The sequence below is a fragment of the Malaya genurostris genome, chromosome 1 (assembly GCF_030247185.1).
Source record: "Malaya genurostris strain Urasoe2022 chromosome 1, Malgen_1.1, whole genome shotgun sequence".
In the NCBI taxonomy this organism is placed as follows: domain Eukaryota; kingdom Metazoa; phylum Arthropoda; class Insecta; order Diptera; family Culicidae; genus Malaya; species Malaya genurostris.
In genome coordinates, this window is record NC_080570.1 from 160,195,484 (window position 1) to 160,213,722 (window position 18,239).

The 18,239-nt window shown below is 37.5% G+C and overlaps 2 protein-coding genes across 4 annotated transcripts in view; one reads left to right on the top strand and one right to left on the bottom strand.

Moving 5' to 3' along the window:
- Positions 1-18,239, bottom strand: part of LOC131426486 (uncharacterized) — a 570,323-nt gene that overhangs the window by 464,374 nt on the left and 87,710 nt on the right. The window lies entirely within an intron of this gene.
- On the top strand, positions 2,514-6,135 carry LOC131426488 (uncharacterized). The gene is made up of 2 exons (XM_058589258.1): positions 2,514-4,674; positions 4,729-6,135. The coding sequence occupies exons 1-2, from the start codon at positions 3,817-3,819 to the stop codon at positions 4,966-4,968; spliced, it is 1,098 nt and encodes a 365-aa protein (XP_058445241.1). The 5' UTR covers positions 2,514-3,816; the 3' UTR covers positions 4,969-6,135.

Below are 18,239 nucleotides of genomic sequence, written 5' to 3' on the forward strand. Positions count from 1 at the left end.
CGAATCCGTAATACATCGCAAACATCACTCGTTTGAATAAAGTTTCATTCATTTGTGATTTGAATAGTCTATATAATTTACTTGCATATGGTTTTTTCGTCTACCTTTCTCTACCAGAAAGAGCATTGTAAATTCGTCTTTGTTTTGAGTGTTGTCAATATTATGTGTTGTTACGCCGGAGCTTTTTTCACACTGGTATAAGTCAGTAATGAATTATGGCCGGCGTCTTGCAGAATGGATTTTATTCGGCCTATAACTTCAACAATTAGTGAAATTTTGGGACATGAATCATAAAAGAATATCCGTTCATGAGCTTCTATATTTTCGCAAAGCATCAAATTGAAAGAGCTGAAGATAAAAATGCACAAAATCAACTCATCAGAACCAGGAATGTTTGACATAATTCTCAAAAACTCGATCAGACATCATTCCAGCTTACAAATAAGCTTAAGTTTATCGAAATTCTTTGATTATTTTCGACAAGTTAGAGCCGGTGAGAAAAGTGCAGTTAGTCGATTACGTCACTTATGCGGAACCGAAAGTGACAACCATTTAATCTTCAAACTTTATCAATAACCCAATAGTAGCTTTCAAACGAGTCTAAGCTTGTTAAAATCGGCTCAACCATCTCTGAGAAAAAATGAGCTGTAAAAAAACAACGCCGGTTACGTCACTTATACCATCATATATCCGAAACCAGAAGTCACAGTCATTTGATCAATGGCCCAATAGCAACTTTCAAACGAGCTTAAGTTTGTTAAAATTGGTTCAGCCATCCCTGAGAAAATTGAGCGGCAAAAAGATCGTTAAAAAGTGACGGTTTCGAATCTCGTCGAGCTGAGTCGATTGGTATGTAACACTATAGGTCTCCAAGGTTTCGTTCGAAAGTCGGTTTTTATAGCAATTTTAATACCTTTCTAGAGAGAAAGGTAAAAATAAATTATCAATTTGGTTACATTCCTTACTTTGAAGAAAATTAAAAAAAAAATTTTCCGCTTCATGTTGAAAGACTTGAAAGCATGATTTAAACCGAGATTTATTTTAATCAGCCTCCGTTTAAAATGGCAAATTTGATCCCACCACTATACAGTCATAATTTAATTAATAAGCACTTATAGATTGAAACATTGTTATTAACCAAAGAAACAGCTCACTTGGACAAAACAATGCGCATATCCCGCGTCTAGTGAAGTGTCTGTTAATTAGATCCATAGTTTTTTATATACACTCTAAACAATAAAGCAAGTATTAGTACTCAGACACGTCTCTAGCATCAGCTATTACAACACAATTTGCACCATTTGAAATGTCGAAAAGCCTACAGGGTGGGCCATTTAAAGTGGAAGCATCGTTTGACAGAATTGTCAGATCGACTAATGACAAACCGCGTTAAAAGCGTAATTCCAATTACCATGGAACGTCACACGAGGTACATTTCAAGTTAAATGGATGCCTAAATAAGCAAAATTGTCGGTCCTAAAGACTGTTCCAGAAAGTATGGACGCAATCAAAAACCGCTACCATTTCGCAATGGTTCAGAATCTGTCAATTTTTATGGCTGCGTCCTGTTGTTTTCACTCTTCTCTAACCACTTGTGCAGTTGTTTATTCGTTTTCATTAGTTTGTTTCGAAATGCGTGGACTTTCAGCAGACTAACGTCGAAAAATTGTGTACAAATGGTGCACAGAACGCGGACTGTCACTGAGAAAGACAGCAAAAATGGAAGGAGAAAGTGAAAAAGCCGTGCGAAATTTAATCAGGAAGTTCGGTGAGGATAACACCTTTGAGAATAAACCGAAAACGGGTCGAAAAAAAGGTCCTGCTAACCCTCAGTTGGATAAACGTATACAGAAGGCGTTCGAGCAAAAGAAGGAGGTTTCAGTTCGGGATGTGGCCAAAAAAGTGGGCACTTCGAAGTCAAATGTTCTTCGTGCTAAAGAACGTTTGAATCTTCGAATCTATAAGAAGCAGAAACAACCAAAACGTAGTCCTAAACAAGAAGCATCGATCAGGCCGAGGGTTCGAAAGCTGTACAATACGATTCTTGCTGGAATTTTAACTGCATCATCATAGACGACGAAACCTACGTGAAACTCGATTACAAATCCTTGCCGGGACTACAATATTATACGGTGAGAGAAGGGCAAGTGTTAAACCAGTTCGAGACATCGATTGAAGTCGAAAAATTTTGGTAAGAAAGCTATGGTCTGGCAAGGAATTTGTAGCTGCGGTAAGATTTCGAAACCCTTCATCACCACTGCTTCAATGAACAGCGAAATATACATCAAGGAATGTTTGCAAAAACGACTTCTACCCATGATTCGAAGCCACAAGGATCCTGTTGTCTTCTGACGAGATCTTGCTTCTTGCCACTACTCGAAATCAACGGTAGAATGGTATACTACCAAAAATGTAACTTTCGTCCCAAAAGACCTGAATCCACCAAATTGCCCACAATTTCGACCAATTGAGGAATTTTGGGCATTAACGAAGGCACATCTTAGGAAGCATGTCTCGGCAGTCGAAACCATTCAACAGTTCGAAAAAGATTGGAAAAAAGTGTCAAAACTTGTCGCCAAGAAGTCTGTACGGAATTTAATGAAGAACGTTCGCAAGAAGGTGCGCCAGCTAGTCTACAATGGCTAAGTAGCAAATGTTGAGAATAATATTTTCTGTTGTTATAGTCTAATATTATCAGTATATCGAATAAAATTTGAATATCTAACACTTGTGAATTATTTACAGCGAAATCAAAGTGCGTCCATACTTTCTGGTACAGTCTTTATGCCACTGAAAACATCCTCTATACGTCCAAAAAGTTACAGTTTGGTGTGATGTTTGTCTCTAATTTCTTCCAAGACGATCGAGCCATGATAAATGGTTTTGTGATGCCCACCATTGATTGTGAAAATAGTTTGAATGGCTTTCAACAGAACGATGCAACATGTCATACAGCTCGACTAACCATCTATTTGTTACGAGCATTGTTCCCCAGGATACGGATACGAGTCATATCTAAAAAAGGGTGAATTTGACTGCCTTAAGGACTGCTTTTTTTCGTTTCATGGAATATACGGGAAATAAAACTTGCGTCGATTTTTCAAACAAACGGTAATGAGAAAGACATTGCTTGTCTACTAGGAGGAATAAAATGTCGTTTTGTTGTGTTCAGTCATGATTGTCGATTTTTTTTCATGATTGTCAACTCTCAATTGTTAATTTTTAATTCATAATTCATGAAGCACGCTTCACGATTCTAGATATTTCATTCATAGCTCATTGTATCAAGATTTATGGTTCTTAATTCACGATTCTCAGATATTTACTTTTATGTATCGATTTTTCATTATCGATTCCAAAATTTTTGATTTTTAATGAGTCAACTTTTCATTCCCGAACCACTCACTGCTAGAGGGATCGATCGCGTACTACTGCGAATGCGAATCTGAAATAATTACATACTATAGCACAATCCAATCGATTTTTTACACGTCAGACTCAAAATCACGAATCGAACTCGGGTGTCCAAGTTGAGTCATTCGTTGTCTGGAATCCAAACAGGTTGGGTTACATTTCAATTCAGGATCGTGACGATGTCTAATTTGATTTTTCGGATCAAGAGATTGTTCCACCGTGCGGTTCGAGTGGTGGACGATGAGCGGAACTTTTTCCTTCCGACGGAGTATTGCCTGATAGCTGGAGGTAAGTGGAAAATTTCATACTCATTTGGCTGTGGTTCTCAACCAACTGTTTTCAGGAATCCAAAATTGGCTGAAAAATCCTTTCTTCGTGGGACTTTTCCGCATCTATCAGACCATGTTCGTCATACTGTATGGTATTTGGCTTGATCGGTTGTCGGTCGGGTTAACCGCGGGACACATTTCGGCTCAGTTTTTTGCAACGATGAAATTTGTGTGCGGATATACGACACTGCTCTGTCAAGCTGGGATTATTCGGTGCTATCAAAATGATTTGGCAACAGTGCGGAACTATTTGAAAAGGTATTTGGACAGCGATCATAATGAACAACGCAGAGATTCGTACGATTTGATTCGGAAGTTTACTTTCTTCATGAGCATGGTTCACCTGAGCTGTGACACCGGAGTCTTTCTGTTGGGACTATACAAGAATCCGATACCGAAGAATTTGATGGGAATATGCTGGTGGATAGATTTGCTTTTAAACGGTACGAATGTCCTATGCAACCTGTTGATATCGGCAATGTTCGTTTCCGTGGTTACCATCATCAACAACTACATGATAGCGTTTCAGACCGAATTGAAGAACATTGCCGCTGAACTGGCAACCATTTTTGATCGCGTCGATCGAGATGTTGAAGCGGCGGTCGATCGTTACGAGGCACGATTGAAGCGGCATCCGAACAAAATTGAGTTGTTCAAAGAGTTGCAATTTTTGACCGGTCTGCAGCGAGAATTGCGGACCATTGCCGAAAGACACAGCGTCCTGTTGAATTACCTGGAACAGCTGAGAACCTTCTTCAGTTCGATCTTCTTCTGTTTGTTCTACGGAGAACTGATGACCATGGGAAGTGCGCTGTTCGTCATCCGAACTCAGACAATAAACCTCAGTTCGGGGCTTCTGACTGGCTTTGCTTTCTGCGTTTTGTTCGAGTGCTACTGGTTCTGTCGAATGACGGACGATTTGAACGATGCGGTGAGTTTCATTTTTTTCTAAATCACTTTTTTTAAATTTTATTTTGTTCGACAGAACGAAAACGTCGGTGACACCCTGTACGATCTGGGCTGGCATACGCGTTTGCGCTATCGGGTGGAACGTCAGCGAGACTATCGGGAGATTCGCCAGTCGATGCTGATCGTGATGATCAGTGCTCAGAGCGATTTGCGCATCAGCTGCGGAGGGTTTTTCAACATGGCGGCTACGGCTTTCGCCGAATTCATGAATCTACTTTATGATATCGTGTTATTTTTGTTGAGCGTAGTTTCGTAAGGCGGTTAATGTGTTAACATTCGTAGAGTATATTTAAGCAGTTGATGTTCACAGTCGTATTTATTCCAGCACTAGTAGGAATGTCAGAAACGGCAAAAAGTAGATCACACAAACATTGTTAAATGATTATAAGTGTCTTAAATTAAGAAGCAAATAGATTTCATTTCCTTCTCTTTCTCTCTTCCTTCGAGACTCAAATCTTTGTCTTTATATCCTTTCTAGTGTATTGGAATAAACGGTGTGCACGAAAAAAATGGCACTCCGAAGCCTGACCTTTGAATCGTATGATTGAAGTCTGTTTTAATCATGAACATGAACTTAGGTGAACAATGTGTTGCTAATTAGTTGCGATTTAGTGACGGCGGGTTTAAATTTATTTCACCTCTGCTAGATAGGCATCTAATTAGGCAATAATTTGTTGCTAACTAGTTGCAAATTAGTTACGGTGGTTTTCAATTTGTTACTCAAATTTTTCGGTTGAATGCTTTTCTATGTTCATATGAAGTGAACAGAACATCCCTGCTTAATACGTTTGAAAAAAAAAGCGGGTGGGTAATGTCAGAGATATAACTGGATGTCGTGAATACGAGAAAACTGGGACACTCCCATCACTTTTCCGAATATCAGTTAGTTGATTGATTGTATGAATTGTGCAAGCTTTCCCCTTTGTCACTAATAGAGTTTGAAGCGATGCACCTACAATTAAAGTACAGATTAGTTACATTGAACAGCTACTATTCTACAACTATATATTCCAAACTTGAAACAATTCCTTTTTAATTTGCTAATATGGGAGGCTAGGTATGACAAATTTGTAGTTTATTTTTATTGAAGCTATGAAGTTCGAAGATATCTGATTCTTCTTGAAATTTCAGTACGAGACAATTGCAATGGCCTGGTCTGAAATGTATCGACGATCTTCGGAATGCAAGAGTAATTTTAATAATAATAATAATAACATTAATAATAATTATAATTATTATAAAGATTAATCTGTATATATGGCAACCCTGTTTCGCATGGCATATTTTCACACGACCCCATACTAGTATAAAGATGTATTCAACATCGGCACTTCCACTTTCGCATTGCCGTTCGTAATTGAATGTGTTAGTGACGGTGCAAATTAGTTCCATCTTGATGAATCTTTTGGTAGGAAATATTGAGATCTGAGATGGTTCTCGTGTGTGTCTTGTTTCGGCGACAGTTGCTCGGAAAATGGTAGGAAAGCGACAAAATTCAACTAGTTCTTTATGATTATCTTTAGCACTGAAAAGTGCTTCGAATGTGCCTTGCTGGACTTTTTGGCTGCCTTTCTACCGGTTTTCGGTGCCATCGTGCTGACGATGTCACGTACGTTCAGAGTAGCTGCTTTAACTTAAATGACGCTATTTCTCACATCACACTTCATTTTATACCTGCTACTGGCAGCGGCGTTACGGACAGCCTCTTTGCCAAAATTCCTTTCCTGTTCGCAGAATGGGAAACAGTGAGACGACAGGTCCTCGATGTTGCACTGGTGTGTGTCTTGTTTTGGGAACAGTTACTCAGCAAATGGTAGGAAAAAAGGAAACACTCCACTTTTATATGGATGCTCTTGTATAGATGCAGACATCTCGCGTTCTGAGTGGCTGGTGCTGTCATGGGTTAAATCGAACAGGTTTTTCAATAGTGTACTATTATGATTATGATTATTTTCAATAGTGTACTATTGAAAAACTTCAATGTTGTTGCAATACACGTTCAAGTTGAAAATTTTCGATTCTATTGGTAGTTAGATTATATAAATCCTTCTACAGATCACTGAGCTATAAGCTTTCAAAATACGAGAAAAGCAAACGCGCCTAATGAATTATCCTTTTTGATACTCGCTTATACCAAACATTTCAGAAAAGTTTAATTTTTAACTATTTGAGATTATGTCACACAACTGAAAATTTGATCATAAAATTGTGATTACATTTCCGATGGCATGTATCAAAAATTATGTTGATTCATTAGATACAACAGGAGATTTTCACGATCAAAAACTTATCACTCTCTCAGAGAGTAAATTTTAAAAAGGCGCCCCATAGTAAAATAAGTCGTATTCACGACAAAAGAAACCCAGTAAACAATTAGTTGCTAATTAGTTCAAATTTGTTGTTCTTTTTTTAGTACTTCGCTAGGTTCATATGAAATTAACGAAGTACCCATCCTGAATAAGCTTGAAAACATATCAAAACCTAGTGTATAATTTGTTGCTAATTAGTTGCAAAATAGCATCGAAGGTTTTTAATTTGTTGCTCATTTTTTTTCTAGTGCTGCGCTAATTCCATATGAAATTAACGAAGCACTCCTGAGTAAGTTTCAATATAAATCGAAACCCAGTGTATAATTTGTTGCTAATTAGTTGCGAATTAGTTACGGAGGTTTATAATTTGTTGCAAATATACCATTCGACCGAGCTTTGTTGAAATATACCATTCGACCCAGCTCGACGAGTTCATAAAATGTGTATTTGTGTATGCTTCTTTCAAAAATTTTGTTATCTCGAAATTTTTAATGTGGAACACATTTTTGTTTTCTATATAGGGGTGCAAACTAGAAACTCATGAAAAATACATGTAGAAATGTGGTCAGGTTTTGAACAATTACAGCTCAGTCAATTTTGTATCAATTATTAATATCATGTCACCATTTGATTGGAAATATTTCTACGCATTGATTTGAATGTTCATAGCCATTTATTTTTAATAGTGTATCATTGAAATGTTGATTAATAGCTAGCAGTGTCCTATTTTGCATGCAAAAAATCTCCGGCATACCGGATTTCCCTGCCATAGTCGACGGTTTTGAAGGAGTAAGCGATATATCAAAGGGAAAGCAGCGCTCTGATTGGTCAATCGATGCAAAAGCGAAGCTGTTAGAAGCACACGAAGCTATAAACATAAGCAAAATTATAGCTAAGGTTTCAGTCCTACACGTAGCTTGCTAGAGGTAGGTTGTTGCTATACAGCAAGACAAAAAGTGCCATAAAACGATTTGAAGCTTTAATTGGTATGCCCTGATCTTGTGTCATGAAAGATTGGATGAATTCCCATATTATGTCGTTTCGCCTGAGAAATTGACAACTACACCAGGGTAAATTTTGAGTGCATAAGATTAATTTCTTATTTATATAAGATTAACTCGATTGATAATGAGAAAAAGTTTATCGCTTCAACCGAAATCGCAGAATGGTAGTAATGGTAGAGAAACGCTATAAAAATAACTACTTGCATACAAAATTTGAATACAAGTTTGGCGAATAGAAGCTTAAATATCTATATCTGTATCGCAAGCATATGCAAACATATAATTGCATACATTTGGGCTATTGATGTAATTTCGTCGGCTAAAAAACAAATGCAAATCATGACAAATATAGTCTATATTTTGGGTTCGCGTGTTCGGTGTTGGTTCATAATAAAGACTAATCCGATTCTCGTGCATTTGCGGATTCAAAAGTGTGACGATTAATTGAAAATGTCGATCATTAGAAATTTTGGTTGCCTTGTTCCACATCAATGGCTCGAACAACCCCATGGGGCTGATCCTTGTAGTTTTTTCGTAAATGGCTGAGCCGATTTCATCAAACTTTCACTCATTTGAAAGCTACTTTCAGTGTGTGGGTCAAGTTCGACGATCGAAATGGCTGTCGCTATCGGTTCTGAAGATATAGCTATAGTTTTATGTTGGGTAACTGACAGAACGCATTTTTTCTTCTCTCCGCTTAATTTTCTTGGAGACGCCTAATCCGATTTTTTCAAACTTGATCTTGTTTGAAAGCCAGTCTTGGGCTGTACATCATATTCGAAAAGCGATTGGTTTCAGATATATAATGGTATAAGTGACGTAAATGACAAATCCCGTTTTGCTCTCATCCACACAATACACTGAGGTTTTTTTTATGCGAATTTTCAGAGTTATGCAGTTTTTTATGCAAAGTTTCAGAGTTATGCGGTTTTTTTAATGCGAATTTTCAGAGTAATGCGATTTTGTATGCGAATTTTCAGAGTTATGCGTTTTTTTTATGCGGTACGTAAACTCGCATAAAAAAGACAATTTATAACAATTTAAACAATTTATAATAATAATTGTTTCATTTAATATTTAAATTCTGTGCAAAATTCCTTATTTATAAGTGAATGTTTTACTATTTTTCATAAATTTTTGGAGCAATTATAGATACTTTTTGTCAAAGTTTGACAAGTGGATATCTATAATTTAGTTTTTAAAACTCCGGTTGTGGTTTGTTCTTTCGAATCGCTATGTAATTTTGTTTGCGGGTTTGACAAGTAAGTTTATGCCACAATAACACCTAACTTGCATTTAGAAATCCTAGATGGCCACAAACAAGTTCTGGTGGATTTTTATAATATAAATAAGTTTATGAATTATTTGAAACATTGCAGGTTAAAGACCGATTACGATGCCATTAAACATCGTAACCGGTCTTGTTCCCTACACAACCCTGTAATTTTTTGCTCTCGTGTTTCTGCCTTATAATTGTGAATTTTGCAAGCTTTCAGTGCTTCACTAGCAGAGATGTAATGGTGTTTCAGCCTTATAATTTTACCGTTACAACACTGCAAGTAAAGCATTGAAAGTTTGCAAAATTCACACACTCCATCAACTAGTACGTACGATTATCGATATTCGGAAGTGTGGAACACGTTAGTTATATTTGTATTCACGTCATTCAGCTATGTCTCTGACATTACCCACCCGCCTGTTTTGCCAAATATCTTGTTATACTGTCTTCGAAAAGGTCAAACTTTGTGTATGAACTTTTTTCCTTTCAAATATAACCATTTGAAAATTTAAAAAATCCTGAAAAATATTCTTTATCGAATGCTACACAGGGTGCTTCAGTTTTTATGTCGGTTTTTTTTCCATGATTTCCGCGATATTTTTTTCGGATATGCACGTTGAGTTAATACAATGGAAGGACTGTTTTCGATGTTAAGTGTCACTATTTCAGCGCGTTGTTTCGGTGTGAAGCGATCCATGGCAAAAATTGTACTGAAAAGGCCGTTTCCAAACCATATCTGATGCAATCGCTCGGTTGGTAAATGTTAAAGTTGCTCAGCGTTTACCTACCGACATAAAAGATGGAACACACTGTACACTGAAAAAACTGAGATTGAATTACTAAAAATTTGATTACCAAAAATTTGATTTTAAATTACTAAAAATCTGATTTTGAACAAATTTTGTCTAAACATAGATGAAAACACTACCTACAAACCGTTAATGCTTTGCCAAATGGGCACTGTTAAGGAAATATTTTTTATTTTCAACAAAAACTTTCTCTAATTCCAAAGAGATTTTTTTCCAGTGTTTTACATTCGAAAAACGAAACTAAACTAATCATCCAAGAAACGAATGAAACTCAATTCTTGAAAAACATTTCACAGAATATTTTATCGCTAGTTGCTCGAAGTTTGCGAAAAGTGTCAGTACTGGACGTGTTCCAATCAGAAAAAACGTTTTTTTTATTAGAGTTCTCATCTTGCAATACATGAACAATTGGTAGGAAACATAATTACCTAGCTTGGCACAAAATTGTATCAAAATCTAACTTTCTGAACTTGTAGATTTTGTCATAAAAAGCAACTTCGCATGTTTTGTTTTTTTTCAAAATTTATCTAGATTGAACTAACTTTTGAAAAGGGCGTATTCGTGCCAATGTTTTTTTCAAATAGTTATAGTCGAAAAATGACAAATCTTACAAAACAATTAAGCTAGTTAATTTCACGAAATCATTAACATTTTCTTATAAAATTATACTGGAAAATTCCACTGAGAAAAATCTGGAAATATACTGGAAAATTCCACTGAGAAAAATCGATTTTAAAAATAAGGTCGATTTAAAAAAAAACCTTTTTTATGAAATTCTATTTCAAAATAGGTAATAATTTGCTCTACTGACAGTCCATATAAAGCGAAATGTGTACTTTGAAGGAGAAAAGTACGGGTGTGTAATGTCAGAGACATAACTGGATGTCGTGAATACGAATATGACACGCTCTATTTATGCTTCCGAATTCGAATTGGTAGTTCATCGATTGTTTGAATTGTGCAACTTTCCCCTCTTTCATTACTAGAAATTTAAACGATGCGCCTAGACTAAATTACAGATTAGTTACATTCAACATTCTGAAACGCAATTAAATATTATGAAATAAGCACTATAGTTCTTTATAATGAAAAAATGGTGACGATTTGAGTTAGTTCAGCACGCAGACTAAATTCTAAACCCATATTCCGGAACTAAGCTCTGAAACTTGAAGACCGCCATGACTACCAGAATGAGTTGTATAGAGTACAGTAAAGTAAATTTCCGCATAATTCTTTACGAGTATTATTATGGTTCTAAAAAGAACCGAATAGAAGAAGTCTGGAATAAAGAACTGGATCCTGAGTTCAAGAACTAAATTTAGAACCAATAACAGACTCAGAATCCAGTTTCAATTCTAGAATTGCAATTTCGAAACTCAAATTAGTTCCGGAATACAGTTCCAGAATCCAGTTTCAGCACGCAGGCTCTGAATTCTAAACCTATATTGCGGAACTAAAATCTGAAAATTGAACTTCTCGTTATGACTACCGAAAACCAAATGATGGCAGGTGCTCTCTCCGTCGCTGCTGGTTTAACTCCCGCGATGGCAGTCTGCTCGCCTTGAAGGCCAGCAAGCGAATGAAAGTTGCTACCTGAGCGTTTGAGGTTTTAACCACGCAGAAGGCGCTCTCTTCGTCGCTGCTGGTTGATGGTTTAACTCCCACGACGTCTGCTCCCATCGAACGCACGAAAAGAAATGATCGATTTTCACCACGGCTCCCCTTTTATACGCATTCAGTTGAAGATATGTGCCTGACTACCTCAAAATCGTCGTCCTTGCGCGAAAAACCCAAGCGAAAGTAAAGAGTTTTCCGCATTATTTTGAAATTTTGAGAAAACTTAATTTTTGAGTTGTTTGTGGTTATCTCACACTGTTCAAAATATTATCCTAAATTCCTGATCATATTTTTGATGAAATGGTGAAAGAATTATGTTGCTATCATTAATACAAGTCGAGATATTCACGATTAAGTTCTGCCCATTCTTCCATATGGCTAATTTTGAAAAGGCACCCCATAGTAAAGTAAGTCGTATTCACGACAAAAAATTAAAGACAATGTTTTCCTTCATTTAGGGGTTTTGGTACCTCATGGGTACCGGTTTGTGCAAAAGTTCACATGACTGAATTCATTTTTTTACGTTTCGCCTTCGGCTCATCAGTGCAATTTGAAGATTATGATGATCTGCTAATGCCACGTCACCGATCAACATAATCCGCTAAGCAGACGTAAAGTACTTGCTATTTACAAGTCACTTTATTTACACCGAGGTGTAAGGTCTTTCCTGGCGTCCCGAAAGAACGAAACAAACTGACGGTATTCTGACCGCCAACAGGTACCAAAACCCCTAAATGACTACAACCTGTTGGGGGTCAGAATCGATTTACAGAAGAAAACCATTTTTGATATGAATAAAATTTTGTCCCAAGACAGGAAATTATTTTTCTTACCAACCGTCCATATATTGCAAGATAGACACATAAAAAAAAAATTTTCTAATGAAAATCTAAGAAGGTTCTGCGTTAGCGCGAAATTTGTCTATTGCGTTTAAAAGAGGAAACTATCGGAATTCGCTGAAATGTAATCAAAGAGAAACAATAAATATTTAATGCAGAAAAAATCGGAATTCGCTAAAAAATGTTTCTGATCTGGCAGGCGATTTTCGTACGTGGTTCAATAAAGACTGTCCCAGAAAGTATGGACGGAACCAACAACCGCTGCCATTTCGCAATGGTTCAGAATCTGTCAATTTTTATGGCTGCGTCCTGTTGTTTACACTCTTCTCTAATCACTTGTGCAGTTGTTTATTCGTTTTCATTAGTTTGTTTCGAAATGCGTGGACTTTCAGCAGAACAACGCCGAAAAATTGTGTAAAAATGGTGCACAGAACGCAGACTTTCACTGAAAAAGATAGCAAAAATGGAAGGAGTAAGCGAAAAAGCCGTGCGAAATGCAAGGATAAACCGAAAATGGGTCGAAAAAAAGGTCTTGCTAACCCTCAGTTGGATAAACGTATACTGAAGGCGTTCGAGCAAAAGAAGGAGGTTTCAGTTCGGGATGTGGCCAAAAAAAAGTGGGCACTTAGAAGTCAAATGTTCTTCGTGCTAAAGAACGTTCGAATCTTCGAACCTATAAGAAACAGAAACTCCAAAACGTAGTCCGAAACAAGAAGCTTCGATCAGGCCGAGGGTTCAAAAGCTGTACAATACGATTCTTGCTGGAAATTTGAACTGCATAATCATGGACGACGAAATCTACGTGAAACTCGATTACAAATTCTTGCCGGGACCACAATATTATACGGTGCGAGAAGGGCAAGTGTTAAACCAGTCCGAGACATCGATTGAAGTCGAAAAATTTTCGTAAGAAAGCTATGGTCTGGCAAGCAATTTGTAGTTGCGGTAAGATTTCGAAACCCTTCATCACTACTGCTTCAATGAACAGCGAAATATACATCAAGGAATGTTTACAAAAACGACTTCTACCCATGATTCGAAGCCACAAGGATCCTGTTGTCTTCTGGCCAGCTCTTGCTTCTTGCCACTACTCGAAATCAACGGTAGAATGGTACACTACGAAAAATGTCACTTTCGTCCCAAAAGACATGAATCCACCAAATTGCCCCAACTTGAGGAATTTTGGGCATTAACGAAGACACATCTTAGAAAACATGCCTCGGCCGCCGAAACCATTCAACAGTTCGAAAAAGATTGGAAAAAAGTTTCAAAACTTGTCGTCAAGAAGTCTGTACGGAATTTAATGAGGAACGTTCGCAAGAATGTGCGCCAGCTAGTCTACAATGGCTAAGTAGCAAATGTTGAGAATAATATTCGGTTGTTGTAGCCTAATATTATCAGTATATCGAATAAAATTTGAATATCTAACACTTGTGAATTATTTACAGCAAAATCAAAGTGCGTCCATACTTTCTGGGACAGTCTTTAGTCCCTCTCATGCATCTCTTTTGGAACAATGTACGGGTGTAATTGACAAGGAAGATTGCTTTAAGAAGCAGCTCTTATACCTTTAACAAGGAAGCACATATAATCGACTCTGTTTTGGCATGTTCTAGTATTCTGTCACTGCGCTCGAAGCGTATTGAAAAAGCAATGTCTTGGCATTACATTTCTTTTGTGGAATTTTTCCATTCTTTTTCAACAGACTTCGCAGACGATTTTTAGCATTCAGAACTATTTCATGGCGTTCCTTCTTACACTACGAATCCTTACATGTCACGACTCGAACATACGGCAACAGGATTGTAAGGCCTATGCCCTATTCATTGACCCGCCAATCCGTAACAACGTATAAGAAGGGTACCCGAATAAAAAGCGATAGCAAACTTCTATCAAAGTAATAATTCATTTTACTATCATTGCTTTTTTTATTGAAATGTCAAAATAATGCTTCAATGCACTTGCTTCGCCGTTATTCCGAAATTTAGATAATAAAATTTATGTAGGTGTAAGACCAACGTATTCTTCAAATTGTTAGTCAATTCTGATAACTTCTGGAGAAGTTTTAGAAACCCCAGTGGCGCCTTGTCCTCGTGCACTGAACAACCGGTCAAATTGATGGAATTAACTGCAAAACATCACAATATGCACAAATTCACCCTAAGCTGACAGCCAAACGATCTTTTCATATCGCATTCCCGGACCCAATACGTGGCGCTGAACTCGGGTACTTTGCCTTGCGCACCTATATTGTGTATATTTTTCGTATACATCCAACTTTAAACTACAAGTATCTCTTTTCGATGTGTGGGTGTTTTTGCCGTGCACATGAGTTACTGCACAGATTTAAGAAGAGATGGAATTATACAGCTCAGCTCTGAGATTTGTTGTTCTGTAAGTCACGTTTGGTTCTGTGAGAACTTGTATGCCCACTCTCAGAGGCTTCAGTAGCTTATGCTTATGGCAGTTGAAAAAAATTGCTGTCTCCAAAGATGCTAGGTTCACAGATTCTGAATATGCTAACACTGATTTTAAAAATGACAGATTTCGGAATTCAATCACAGACTGACAATGAGCTCTTAAAAGTCTTCAAATTACTAGAAAAAGTGCGTTACAGAGCAAACCTTTTTTTTTTTGCTCAGTCTGATTTTTGGTTCGAACATAGATAAAAAAACCTTTCATCCTTGGTTGACTCAGTTGCAACATCGAAGCGGTTTTATTGATGACGGTATTAATAGATTTGCATGACGTGCATAGCGCCGAATTCTTCTACTGTATCGATGATACGAAAAAAGTTCAATAAAAAAAGTCCAGTCTAAAAGAATAGCGAATATTTCATTCCTTAATCTTTAGTTTTCACTTACAACGAACTGTTACAATTGATATCATTCCATATAATCAGTGAACAACTCTTACATTTTGTCGCAAGACGCCACTGGCTATTTTAGCTTAATCGAATATCACTTTAAGTTCTTGTGCTAATCGGACAAATGTTATAAATTATAACTCATTAGTCTTTAATGAAAATAAGAAAAATCCGATAATCGGTTCAATTTTGGTGCGTAAATAATTATGTGACATTTTTATCGAATACACCCTTTAATTTAAATCGCGAACAAGAATTCGTCTGAGTTACAACAGACATTCCTCTGATACAAAGTATGTGCATTCAACAGAAAAGAGCTAAATAGTAGCCAAACATATACAAATAGTTTAAATTGATGACAGTTTTTGAAACAAACCAACCAACACCACATGCAATCCTATACGACCCAATCCGACCCAACAACCGGAAGCAAACACCCACAAGACGTTGGTTGAAACATTTCCGAAGCTTACGCAACAACCAGTTGCTGAGCGAGGAGTCACCCCCTTCAAACTTTTGCGGTCTACTTTGATCCAACGAAACAAGCCCGCAAACAATAGTTCAACATTCCAAGCGTAGTTGTGCGCAGTAATCCGATCAATTTGAGAGCATTTCTCAATGACCAATCCACAAATCCACCGAACAGTGCAGAAGAAACCGGGGGGTGGGGGAAACCCCACGTCTTTCTAGACAATCATTTTTTTTTCGATCACATAATCAACCTTTTCAGTTGTCTGCCTACATGCATGCTAGTCCTTATCTGTCACATCACAGATCACAGATAAAACAGGACCCCGTCACTTGTTGGTAGCACAAACTAGAACAGAACGGACCCGTAACTTTCAGCTTCCACAGGGAGTTCAAAACCGGACCCCATCCGCGGAAGAAACCGCGTTTGGACCGTCAATCGGTAGGATCGAATGGGCTCAGCTTTTCGCCCCACGATTACAACAACCAACGATTTCCGATTTCCCTTTTCGCTGCACGAAGTCACGAATCACGAATCACAACGACCGAGAGCAACGGTGCCCAAGCGCGTCATCTCAGTTCGGTGGCCTCCGCGGAACTGTTGCGCTAGCATCCCTCAACAGACTCTGTTCTGTTCTTTTTTTGGTCGGGATCGGGAAACTGCAAGGATTCTGCCGCTGCTGTTGGCGTTCAATGGCCCCTCTTTCCGGTCGTGGTTCGAATGCCGGTTCGGAAGAAGCTCCTGGACTGGTTGTCGAATGAGAACCGCACCAGCAGAGTTGGCAACGTTTTTCTCACAGAGGTTCACAACTTTCTCGGAGGCACCATGGTTGAGATTGTTTCGTCGTTGTGCTCTCTTTCTCTTGGGTTCTCTCCGCTCGTGGTGGAAGAGATAGAATGGATTACATTGGATTTTCTCGTGAGTTTTATTTCGTTTCTCGTGTTAGGACGAGAGAAAAGTTGATGAATAACGAATAGAGGAGATGGTCCTACATTTGATGAACTGTCTTAGATCACATGTGAACTATGACGATTGTTTAAATTTCCATTTGAAAAAATCTCATTCAGGTGTTTTTGGTACAACTAGGGTAACCGAATTGTGATTAAATCATATGACTTTTTGACTATTATTCACTTTTCGTCTTTGACTCATCAGTGCATTAGCAGCTACCACACTAAGTAGACGTAAAGTCAATTCTATTCAAAACAAGTGCTTGCAAAATGCATTGGCTATACGTCTACTTACAACTTTTCATTGAACCGCAAGGTGAAATTAACAGTTCAAACTGCGAAAAGAAAAAGAGTAAAAAAAACCTGTATTCATTTACCTAGTGGTGTAATAATACCTTTCTCATATCACTCATATTCTTTCACAAACTACTGTACACTAAACGACGATTGGAAATTCTTTGCACTCAGCTTCGTATAATTCCGATTTGTAAGTTTTGTTTGTTGACGCTTTAAACGACGGCTTGAAAATTGAAGCACTTATCAATTAGTAATGTTGAAATCGGAAGGATGCAAATCAAAAATTCGAAAAATAAAACCATTCAAATAGAGGTCATATTTTGAACATCTCGAGCTAGACCAAGTTTAAACAGTTTTCGATATCATTACAATTATCAAAGCAAAGCCTTGGTATCGCATTCCTTGACCTGCAGTTTCAGCTGACTTCGCAGCCTATTCGTACCGTACCGAACCATTGCATGGTCTGTGCTACGATCCTACTGACAATAAGAATCCTTCCAGATCGGGGCTCCAACATACGAAAATTGATTTATAAGATATTGAACCACCAATCCGGGCGATCATTATACCTACTGCTTGAAATTATTCTAGTGATAAAATTACATAGCTTAAATAACTGGTGGTCGAAAATTCAATAAATAACGACAATTTCGCTTTGCTTTTCACATAGCACAGACGCTATTATTTGAACAGAGCCGTATATGCCGTAAAGATGGTTCCTGTGCACATCAGCAAGTGAACTTTCTGCGGATTGATTTTATGCGCCGTTTAATGCTTCACACGAGAAGAGTTTATTTTGGATGATCATTTGTTTATTCTGGATGACCTTCATCATAAAAAGCTGGATGGTTTTGATCAACCAACACAAAAAAATAAACGGTCTATTTGGCCCTGAATTTAGCACCTTTTTTCAATGTATTTCGGTCGAAAGTGTATTTCGCATAAATACAAATAAGAATGCATGGAAATCTAAAACACTGCTGCCAAATCATTTAGAACACACAAAAAACAGTGCTTTCGATAAAAACTGTAGTCCATCGTCAAATATAAATATATCGTTTGTCAGGCAATCTGTTCCTGTGGCTTGA